This window comes from Rhea americana, unplaced genomic scaffold (genome assembly GCF_003343005.1).
Source record: "Rhea americana isolate MKP2758 unplaced genomic scaffold, rheAme1 scaffold_21, whole genome shotgun sequence".
NCBI lineage: Eukaryota > Metazoa > Chordata > Aves > Rheiformes > Rheidae > Rhea > Rhea americana.
This window is the reverse complement of record NW_028186258.1, coordinates 4972347-4984284: the sequence shown is the minus strand read 5'-3', so window position 1 is coordinate 4984284 and position 11938 is coordinate 4972347. Positions and strand designations below refer to the sequence as shown.

The window sequence follows — 11938 nt, the reverse complement described above, 5'->3', positions numbered from 1 at the left end:
GTGGCGGCTGCGGGGGAGCTGCGCGTCCGCGGCGGCTTTCAGAGGCAGAGCCCAGAACTGCAGACGGAGGAGCGGCACGTCCGGGGACGCGCGGGCAGCGGGAGCCCCGCTCGCTGCCCGCCGCGCCGCCCCCGCTCTCGGCCCCTTTTTTCCGCCCTCCCATCCCCTGCTCGGTGCCTGCTGCTTGGTCACCGGCTCTGGTCTCGCTGAGCAAGTGCGGACAGGTGCCGCGATGCGCCGGGATTTTTTTTTTTTTTTTTTTTTTGGGGGGGGGTGGAGCTGAACTTCTCCATCACGGAGAGTTGCACAGTTTGGGGCTGGTTTCTGTTTGTTTGGTTGTTTGGTTGTTTTTTAATCCTTCACCACACTTATTTGTTCCTACATACCAACATGGGTCTCTTAACCATCTGGAGCCCGGATTAGGAACTTGAGGAATGCCCTGACTGAAAGGCAAAATCCAGCAGTTTTAGCTTCCTCCAATCAAGTACAGAATTAGCAGGTTGGCAGTGGGWAGGGCAAGCAGAGCCAGCCTCAGCCACACGGTGCCAACGCCGCTGCCTCAGACAGACAAAGCCGAACAAGAGCCCCGAGTCAGATCAGAGAGGGTCCAGCACCTCCAGCGATGTATATGTGCTCTAATCCCACACCAGAAACACTGCAGCCACAAGGACAGAATGGGGCTAGAATAAATTTCCACTGCTGATTTGTTTAAGAAAATGGATAGCACCCTTCTGGAACAGGAGAGGATCCTACATCCAGCAGTCCCTCCTAACCGCAGCTGTCAGGAACTCCACATTGCGTATCGCTTTTGATCTGGATCAAATTTGTCCCACCCAGTGATGGGAAGCCACATCAGCCCGCACTCCTAGCTATGAGCCACAGCCTCTAGAGAGTTGCAGTGGTGAAGAACACTGCATCGTTCAAGATAAAGATGCAGACAGTCTGGCTACTGCCACTGCTGGCACTAGCTTCTTAGATACTGAAAGACTTTTCTACAGGAAAAGGGGTACAGTGCCAAGCTCTTTGCATGTGCCTGTGTTAGCTACACCTGCCTACAGGCAGGAATCCACATCTCAACATATCAATTCTTCTTCTCTAAGGAATGTTTTTCACTAGTGGTAGCAGTAAGTTTTTTCTCAGAGAAAAGATCTCTGCACACTGCACATACGAGCTAGTGCTGTGCTATAATTGTCACAGAAAGGAAATTAACAGGATTCTAATGAGGAGTTTTGTTGCAGACAAATTATCATCTTCCAAGTCTGTGAGAGCCTCTTAATTTAGACTGTCATTTCTCCCCACTACATACCCTGGTAACTCTACCTTGGAAAACAGTAATTGCTAGAGAAACAGGGAACCGTGGGCCACCATGGAGCAGGCAGAACACAGATGGGCTTCAGAAGAAATTCAGAGAGGAAAAACTTGAGATAATAAACCCCGATCAGTCTTCACATTCATTCATGTAGGCAACCTTTTCTATTCCTAATGCTGCAAACAAAATGTAGCTAGCTGTAGGTCCTTCCTGCATGGAAAGTGGCTAAAAAGGTCAGCTCATGAATTTGCAACAAAAAGCCCTCAGAGCAGGGACAACATCTGTCACCCAAGTCTCCTGGAGCAAATCAAAACAGTTTGCTCACAGGCCCTTCCTCCACTCAGAGGAACCCCCAAGGGCTTTTAAAACACTGCTCAGCTCTCACAATTGGAACCAAATGGATAAATCTACGTAGCCTGACTACTGCATCAGAGCACAGAGACCCAACCTGGGAAGGAACAACTTCTGAACCAAAATGTAGTTACTCTGGAAAGAAAACCAAAAATACTGCATGCAAACATATCAGGCAATAAGCTAGATGGCATACAAAATTAGGACTGGGTCAGGCCAGTTCAATTAACCTGTCTATACTCTCATAAAATAAATAAATAAATGAGATCTTTAAAGATCACAGATAGTTTAGAACATTGTACCCAAAAGGTAAAAGTGGTGAAGTGGCCTAACCCTTATAGCTAGGACAATATGGACTCTCATTTTAAGATTAATATGAATCAGATTATATGCGCTGCATTTGGCTTCTCTCTGATTTATGAATCCTTTCCCTTTTGCAGAGCTGTAAATGATTTCCCYCCTGAAGAAGAAAAATAGTAGGAGAAAATAAGATCTGATCTCTTCTCTGACTTCCAACCTATGCTGAAGGACTGTTGTCCTGATCCCCCCTATTCTCCATGTTGCACTAGCAATTTTTTCAAGCTCCACACTGAAAAATTTCTGGAACAGATTCTTATATTTCCACTTGCTGCTCTGTTCTGCCCCAGTAGTTGTTAGTGGCAGCAACTGATTCTAATTGTTTCTTCGGTCATAGGTAGGGAAGTAATTAAATCCCCCATTAACCCTTTTTTGGACAGTTAGCTTAAGGAGGAGCTTTCTTATCAGGTCAGTCCTACAGTGTGTAAGAGGAGTCTCTGCTCCTTTTTAACTGTCACTTGATGAGATCACAGCACTCTTTGGTAGATTCATTCCAAATTAAAGGAGTTGTTCGAAATACAGAACAATTAGTAACTGCAGGTTAATTTCCAACATAAAACCAAGTCATGCCCACAATTAATCCTGAACTGACAAGCTTCCAGATAGGAGGTCGAAGCTAAGGGGTGAGGGATGTGTCTCCAAGGAAGCTGAATCAAGTTCTCTGTCCTCTCTGTGACTTTGCACCAAGCCCAGGCAATTCGCATATCAGAATGAACAGGAAGAGGAGATGCGGTCTGGTTTTGGAAAACACAGTGAAAGAGTTTGTTAGGAAACAGTGACAGTATGAGAGGAAAGAAAACAAATAAGGCTACTGCTGAGAGAGTGAATACAGAATTGACTGAGCTGCTGCTCTTTCTCCCCACCAACAAACCCTCAACAACAACAGTACAGCTTTTAGGACTCTCTTCTTTACATGCTCTGTAAGTAGACTACTCCTCTCTCACAAAGTGACTTATGGCACCCATAGGACCCAGGAGTTCTTGGCAAGTGATACACTGAACTTTCTAACTCTCACCTAGGTGGCATAATTACACAGATTTTCACAGAGAACATGAGCCATCTGCTCAAATGCAACAACAGCAGTTCTAGGTATCAAGACACCTATGTTCTCTTCCTAGTTTTCAGTCTAAGCCCCTAAACAGTGAAGACCAGGTTACACAGCAATCTATTCCTGTTCTTCATCTGCACTCTGGCCCTTGCACCCTTCTTCCCCAGTGACGCAATTGCTTGTCCATTCATTTGGAACAAAAGGTTCTATTTCATGTAAAGTACTCGTGCTTACATCATGCCTATCCCCAAGATGGCATTTCATTTCCAGTTACTAAGGAGATCTGTTCGTTAAAAGTCTGGACAAGATTTGAGTTTCAAGTCCTCTCACCGCTCATTAGCTCTGAGTTCCCCCCATAATTCTCCTGTTGCTCAGGTACAATGGCACAGTAACAGCTCTACTTTTATTGATTTTTAAGGAATGGGAATAGATTTTATTAAATCTTCTTCAATATTACTATCCATTCTGCTACTGAGACCCTTGTAAAGACATTAGTAAGAGTTTAAGATATTGCTATCCGAAATATGCATCTGCCTGCTTTACCATAGGCAAAAAAACCCATGGTTTTAAGCAATTAGGGTTAAAAAGGAAAGTAACTGAGTTTCTGTTCTTTAAATAATACGCTTAGAAAAAGAAATAAAGATCTTYTTATAATCTGTGAAATTTTCATGATTGAATTAGTATTAAGACTTTAAATGAAATTTTCAAGAGTTCTTAAAGGAATCTGAAATTARATGGGATTTAACTCCTATGAGATAAGGATCTTACACGCCACTCTCAAAAGCAGGACTTGGGCTCCTAAGTCACTCAGCTGTCCTTAAACTTTACCAAGCATCTGTGCAGACTACAGCCAGTAGACAATGTCAAACAAATTGCCCTATAAAGTCGAATGATCCCCATTCTCTTGATGAGTGCTCCCCAGCTCATGGCTTACCAAGGCTACTTTCAAGTATTTAGTCAAAAGGAAAACCTTCGTACACACCAGGAGATGGATTGTAACACCTCATGGTCTACAGATCCTTCACTAACTTAGTCTTGGAGGGAAGACAGACAAGAACTTAGTGCATATTAATAAGAAATGAGATACACTTCACTTCTGCTACAACAGGAGAGATGTGAGCTTCAGGAAATGGCTGCAAGAGGAAGCATAAGGAACATTCACCATCCAGAACAGCACTAGTATTACCGAACATACAAGAGCCTCCAGGCTCAGGAAAATGAAGAGCTCAGTGGGAAGCTGCAAGGTATATTGTGTTTCACGCACCATCTTTCACACTGAAGTATGTCATGCATGCTACACACATCTACCACTGCTGGCACAATGGACATCAGTCAGCCGCTGGCTTCTATACAGATTGACCAAGCCACGTCCAAGGCAACTCCACAGCATGTGCTGTCATCCTCCTGTGATCTCCCATGGGTCATTGTATCTGGAGATGACAAAACAAAACAGAGTAAAAAAAATGGCAAAGCACCAAAACTTTCCAAGCCTACGTATCAGCAAGCTTCAGGATCTGCCTGATGCATTTAAAGTGGCCAAAACTCCAATTGCTCCAAGCACAGTGCTCTTGAACACAAGGTACTGATTYGCCCTGTCTCTTTACTGATCACTTTTGTGTTCTTGCTAAGGATCAAATCATAGGCTCARAACTTAAAATCTGAATTAACTCTCAAAATTTCAAGTATTTTTGTTGACACAAATTCCCTTGCAATTTCATGTCTCCTCTGTTCTCGTCTTCTCTTGCTGGGCCAAAAACAAACTGTGTTTGACTGGTGAATGATATAAAGGGCAATCTGGGGTCTGGCTCTTAGACACTGAACACAAGCCCTTCTCTCACACTTTTGTTTCCAGCTCTTGATGTTTTTCATTGTCCAGCAATTTTGTTTGTTGTTACTCCTAAGACAGCAATCAAGATCCACTGAAAAGATAAAGCYGCCCACCTCGCTTTCCAGTCCCCAAAGCATCCTGTCATTGAGAAGACTCTCCCTTTCCTCTGCCCCGTTCATGTAGCTTAATTCAAATTCCTTTCCTTTCCTCTCCTTTCCTTGATACAATGAAGGCCAGGCACTGGGACACAACTCCAGTGCAGCATGTGAGCGTAGACTGCAGCTCTGACAGGAGGAAGGGAGCAGAGGGGGTAACTGAAGGAGTAATGTTGCTTCATGCYGTGGGGCCATTGATTGGCACCATTTACCTGGATACAGAGAAGCAGAGCAAGGCTTCTGCGGGGTTTTACAACACGTCTCCCCATCTGCAGCGATTTGCCATAGAGCAGGATGGATTGTAAATCAGAGCAGCATCAGGAACCCTGAAGAATATTGCGGAGTTGCCGGACACTCCACAAAAATGGTATTTCCTCCCCCAAGGAAAGGAAAGTTACAGAGAGGTAGACATTCATCATTTGTCCTAGCATAAATCTGCAAAGTCTGAGTTTTCACCGTGAGCTCAGTTTGCAAGGCCTCTGGACCAGGACAGAGGCATGTGGAAAGAGTTCACAGCACTTCGTGTAGATCACTGAGACAGGTGTTCACAAACAATCAGTCACAGCTGCCAAAAGCAGGAGATGGAAATAAAAATAATGGAATTAAAAAAAAGCTTCAGGATTTTATGTGAAAATTGTGCATCAGCCATGCTTTTGCGCTTCTGCTCTTCAATGCTGASGCTTAGACTGTTCTCTTTTTAAGCAAAAGCTGCAGATTTCAGAAGTTGGGGTGCGAAGAGCCGTGAGCATCGGTGCGGCGAGGCCGGAGGGGTCGCAGCGGCAGGGCGGCTGGGGGGGGGGCGCCCGGGCCCCTTCCACCCGCAGCTGCACGCCAGCTGCCTCTGGGGAGCGTCGGAAACGCCCTGAGGGCCAAATCCACCCTCGGGGCAGGGAAATTCGTCTGAGGCGGCGGCAGGAAGCAGCCGGCGGCGCCCGCCCTGCGCGGGAAAGCGCTGAGGCGAGGGGCGGCAGCTGCGGCGCGAGGGCGGGAAGCGCACGAGGCGAGCGCGCGGCCGCGCCCCGCGCGCCCCCCAGCGGCTCCACCGTTTTCTTTCACTCCAGTAATCGCACCGTTCTTGGCCTTTCTCTCTTACGGAACATTTTCGTGTTCACAATTATTCATCTTTTAAGGAGACAGGTTTATTCTTTTGTATCTCAGCCAGATACTTTATAAGAAATTAGAAAGAAGCAGAAGCTTATTTCTCTTCTCTTTCCAGCCAATTTTCCCTTCACCAAATATATATACCCTGTCTTTAGAATAACAAACAGAAGAGGTAGAGAAGAGCAGCGAGAGGAGCAGGAACAAAGACACTGTTGACCAAAAATCACATGAAAAAAATAAGTCTAATTTCCCTGCTGAGTAACAGTTTGTTATTAAAGTCAACCCTTGGTTTGCATTTCTGCTTCAGTATATCAGATGCCACTTTTATTTTCTGGTAAAAATCAAAATCAAACTCTAACTGATCAAAGAAACTACACATCCAAGACATTTAAGCTCTAACCAGTTAAAGCACTGATGCAGTATTCTCACCGACACGGAAGGTTTTATAAACATCATCTCTCAGGACCGAAGAAGGGGGAAAAAAATAAAAGACAAACACAGTACACAGTTATTTTTATTGAAATACTTGAAAAGGCCAGTGATGGAAAAATAGGTTTTGTCATGAGGAATAATGTTAGATTTGCTTGATCATTAAAAAAGCTGTGTCTACAGGTAATTCTAGGCAGTTACTGAATGCACTGTGAACCATGCAACTAATACCCTACAGCAGAATAGGCACTGTGTACTACTTCGGTCTAGCTCATACACAGCTTAGCAAGTATGATTTACAGATGTGAGAAATTAAACAACAACACTTTCTGAATTATAAACATTTACAATATATAAATCTTCTCATCTGATTCGTAAGGGTTATAAAATGTAACAGTGGAAAATGAAAAAAACAGAATTACACAGAGCATATGAAGTTGGCTTGGCAGTTTTTGAAGTTTACTGTTTTCCTTTTAAAAGAACTCTTAGACTGCTAAACATGTCACTGGTCTTACAAGATACAAAATTATAGGCCAAGTCAGCCATAGTGACTTTTTTTTTTTCTCTTGAAATACATAGTTCAGTGGGTAAATTGTTTTTTTTTTCAGTTAAAAAAAAATAGATAAGAAAAAAAATCACAAATTCTGCCTGGTACAGCTTATAGTCACAAAAGATGAAGTCCCTTCAGATGAATTTGTAATAAATAAGCAATCCTTGAGGAACAGTGATCCTTGAGTTGAACCTATTCTACTGAAAATGAATTTCAATTATACACTATCATGTCACTATGGTGAAACATCTAAGAACAGTATTTTGAGTAACTTTTGGGGAAGCCATGTCCTTACTGCCTTAGTATGTACAAGTTATTTACAGCAAATTCCCTTTTGGCCTCATAAATTAAGCCATTTTAGCTGGCTAAGATGCAATTCTTTTTTTCCCACACTTTATGCAATACTGTAATTAGAACTATAAGTTAAAATAATCTTATGCATGAATTACAAATATTAATAAAGTAACTCTGCATATATAAATATTCCTAGCAGAATTTAAAGCATTCAGAATGTACATAAAAGTATATTTTTATTTGGTAGGGGCAGATGTGCTTCTTCTCAGATCATCGTTGTTTTAATAACGCTTTATACATAGCAAAACCCAAAACTGCAAAGACAGTAGCACCGAAACTTGCTCGAAGCCAAAATGTAGAGCTCTTGAGGTCTGCTTGTGTCACATGCCTGCAATTTAACACACACACACACACACACAAAAAAAAAAAAAAAAAGTTACTATCATGACAGGAATATCAGACAACTTGTGCTAAACAGCTCTGCTTTTGGAAATTCATCATTACACTTGTCATGAGCAAGAAGCATAAGCTAGGCCTCAAGAATAACCATACAGGCATTTGTACTTTTCTTAAAAGCTTAGCACTTGATCAGCAGCCTTGATCACATTAGTAGATCTCACTAAAATCAGAGACCTCATGCAGCTGAAAGAGGAATGCCAGAGCAGATCATTAGTCAACTATAAATGTGGGGAAGACAATCTGCTGTCTTTGAGAGTACCAGCAAGTATTCAGAAAAAAGAAAACAAAAAACAGCTAGTAAATTAAGCATCCATAGTGAGAAGTATGGCACAGCAAAATATAATTTATTTCTTTAATCTTCTGTTTGCGTATTTCTGCTCTTCCATGCAAAAACTTCCCAGTCCTGTTGGGTATCTATTTAAATTTCTCGCCCCTCCTCCCCAAATATATATATATACACACTGACAAGTAGCAAGTAATACTTTTCCAAAAGCTAGAATCAAATGACAATTCATAAAGCCCTTCCCAATACAGTCACAAGAACAGCAGTAGAAACAGTCATCCAATACCAAGCTGAAAGCTAAGAGAATGTGCTAGTGAAACAGGCAGTGACATTGGTATCAACAGAAAAAGACAAGATGTAACAACAACATGAAGTGACTGGATGACATAAAAAGCCACATTTTGCATGACAATAGAGACAGCCAATGACCCAAATATTGCAAAAAGTTTGTGAGCATGCTCAGTTAAACACTGCTAGCCATCCTCCAAGTAGTCTCAAGTATGACAGCTTACCATAAAGCAGGAGTTACTGTTTAAAACAAGTTATCATGAACACCATAATTAAAACACAAGAAGTTCCTGAATAATAGCATTTTTTTTAAATATAGAAGTTGCAACAGAACTGTACTATCCTAAGTATTTTAGCCTGTATTAATTGTCATGGGTTATTCGGTGAAAGCTGTAGGATTATTACRTAAAAGAAACAACAGAGACCCTGAGCATACACTGTGCATAAGAGTTTATGTAGTGTGAACTGCAGAGCTACCATATACAAGCTGTTTTGTAGAGCAGGAATTGTTACTTATTATCAAAATGCACAAAACCAGTTTAAGATATTCTTTAGTAGACATTTGCAGGAGCAGTATGAGCTATGAGGATAACCAATGTACTGTAATATCACATGCTGAAGAACAGGCAAAAGTTCTTTGGTGCATAAACAGCCAGTCACAGCTGCTCAATAAAAATTCTTATTTAAGAACATCTTGCTCCATTATGGAACGGCTCAAATTCATGAGTTCCTGCAAGCAATAGTTCTTCCACAGCTAAAATGGACAAACCCTCTGCATACTGGATGTCAGGTGGTTTGTCGATGGGAAGAAAGGGAGAAGGCAATGGCAAGGTCACCTTAGTTAGGGTGCTGTTACCTGTCTTCAAGTAAACGTGGACCAAGAGATGACTCCATGAAGATGGAATCTTCTACAAAGTTGACGGCGTGCACCTGTTGCATAATACTGCTCTCCTCGTCTGCTAACAGCATGGCACCCAACTCATCTATGTAGGGTCTTAACCTTTTTACACACATGCACAGTTTGCAGTTCATAGCATGGCTCAACAACAGCAAGTGTCTCAAAATATGCCAGAATGACAAAGCCCATACGATTTATAATCAGCTAATTTTTACCCATCTAGTCCCTGATTCTTGTGCAGTTGTTAAAAACTTAGTGCTTGGGGAAAACAGAAATAGTTGCAATTTGTGCTTTTGATAAGCTAAGTCAAAAATATGGCTGTATAAACAAACACCATTGCTTTAAACAAAGCTGCTCAAGAAACTGAATCTCTTCCCACCCCATCTCCAAAGCCTCAGCTTTCATGCATTTATAGGATACTACAATACTCCTGCACCATATACCTGAGCTAGAGTACCTGGGCAAAACACACGGGGATGGCTCCAACACATCAGCCCTAAAACTGACAAGATTACATTACTGCTGATAATTCAAGATTGTATTTTAGCATTACCTAGAGTTTTAGAGCAAGCTTGTTTTCTAGTAAAGACTATAAAACCCTTAAGATCAGTAAATTATAAAACTTATCTCTCTGTGTAAAACACTTGTATGTAATATGTTTTTAATAGATTATGTGACAAGCTCTGTTGGGTGGATATTTGTATAATTAACAGCTCTCATGTTTAATTTGGTTAATTCAAATGCCCATTACTTGCATAATTTAAAAAGCATGCCCTTAAAAGTGCAAATCACTATTTAAATTGCAAATGAATGCTTCTGCATTGCCTCATAAAGCACTATCACTTCCATTTCGATTTTCTGATTCTTATCTATAATTTGCCATGTTGTAACATTTTGCACAGGTCCATATTTAATGATACACAAGAAACTTACTAAGTATATTAGTGCTCTAAGCATTTAGTATCACTTACTAAAGTAATACTATGTCCTTTTAAAAAAACCCAATGAATATGTTCTCAGTTATCATGAAAACCTCTTTTCATATCTAAATGGAGAGTAAATTGATTCTGATCCTGTATCTAAGCCCAACGGTTACTGATTCTTTAATTTAAATGGAGGAACAGGGCAGGGATTTGTCTCATGACAACAAGGGAAGCTACTGACTTCAATGAGTAATAATTAAGGCCCTTAGAAAATATCAATACAAAAATTTAAACTCCCAAAATAATTACTGAAAGTCAGAACACTCTGGATATCTAATTTGTTTACATCTTTGAAAAAAATTCAGATTTTTTCTTATGTGTTCCTTACACTACCATATATTCCATCTTTTTGCWAATTTGTTTTCTAATCACATTGCTCAGCTGCCATTAAAAAGAAAATCTTTTTAGAATACTAAAAAAGAATCGGTATTTGTTTCTGGCAAAGGCTCTTTGACATGAAGGTGATTATAGTGCAGAAACTTTCTCAAACATGTACAGAAAGCTTCTACATCTTCAATAAATGTTACTTTAAGATAACATTATTTTTTTTTACTTTAGTGTAGTTGTGTTTATTGCACTAATCTGCATCAATGGTAGAAATTACTACTGCCTTGCTGGTAAGGGTGTAACTATCAATTTCATTAACTCCAGACCAAAAAATTACTCTTTGCTGAGCTGGGGGAAGTATGTATATGTGTTTACATACGCTAGTTGGGACTTCATAATCAATGCTGTATTTGAATCTCTTGCTTATTAGTAATAATACTTTAGCTTTCAAACTTCAGAAATAGAATTGTGTAAGAATTTTATCAGACAATTAGTTCTACATATATATGAAGTCTAGAAATACTGCCTCTGATGTAAAATTCAGATTTTAATACATAGTTTGGGAAAAAAAGTGCAATTGTTATTAAGGGCAGGTTGAATAAAGAGTAGTTTGCCACTTGCTGAATGACATTTCCAAACTGTACAGTCTGTCTTTTAAGAGGCTTTAACAACTCACAAGAAGTTTGCATCATGCACTAAGCAAGAAGTTAACTGAGCATGCCTATCATAGTTACACAGAGAAAACTGCTGAATTCTGGGCTAATCCTGACACTTTTCCCCATGTCAGCAGCAAAGGAATCCCAAGCTTGGGAAGGTTTAACCTCACCTACAGGAGTTCCAAAATATTCCCATTTTAGCTATGAAAGCATTTTAAAAGCACAGCGGTGAGGCCAGACTAGCCAAGTGGCTACTCACACCAGAACTGTAAGCAAAGTTCATGCAGCCAGCAAGCAGCAGCAGGCTGCTCAGAGAGCTAGTAGATGCTAACAATAAAATACAAGCAAGTTGAATTCCAACAACATCATGTAACATGTGCAAGCTGCTGCAGCTTCCCTGCAGGCACATATTTTCCTAGGATGCAAACCAACTCCAGCAGTTAGAATTTTCCCCCATGCATTAGTCATCTAAAATGTGAGAAGCTCCAAGCACATCTACAAGCATATCTACAAAACCAAAAGGAATGTAAAACGCCTGAAAGAAATGTAAATTCAATATATTCCATTTGGAAAGTAGCCAAAGAATGCAGCTTTGCGAACTTCCACTTAGGATGGAGCATTA

The 11938-nt window shown here is 40.8% G+C and overlaps 1 protein-coding gene across 5 annotated transcripts in view; it reads right to left on the bottom strand.

The window, feature by feature from the left end:
- Positions 1–6645: 6645 nt before the first annotated feature.
- RHOT1 (ras homolog family member T1) overlaps positions 6646–11938 on the bottom strand; it is a 29676-nt gene continuing 24383 nt past the window's right edge. For 3 of the 5 annotated variants that reach the window (XM_085304655.1, XM_085304656.1, XM_085304657.1), the window contains 2 exons: positions 9309–9452; positions 6646–7810 (listed from right to left, as the gene is read on the bottom strand). In XM_085304655.1, coding sequence (XP_085160781.1) covers positions 7693–7810; positions 9309–9452 — 262 coding nt within the window. In that variant the 3' untranslated portion in view covers positions 6646–7692. The remainder of the gene's footprint in view (positions 7811–9308; positions 9453–11938) is intronic. The other 2 variants (XM_085304658.1, XM_085304659.1) reach the window with 1 other exon arrangement.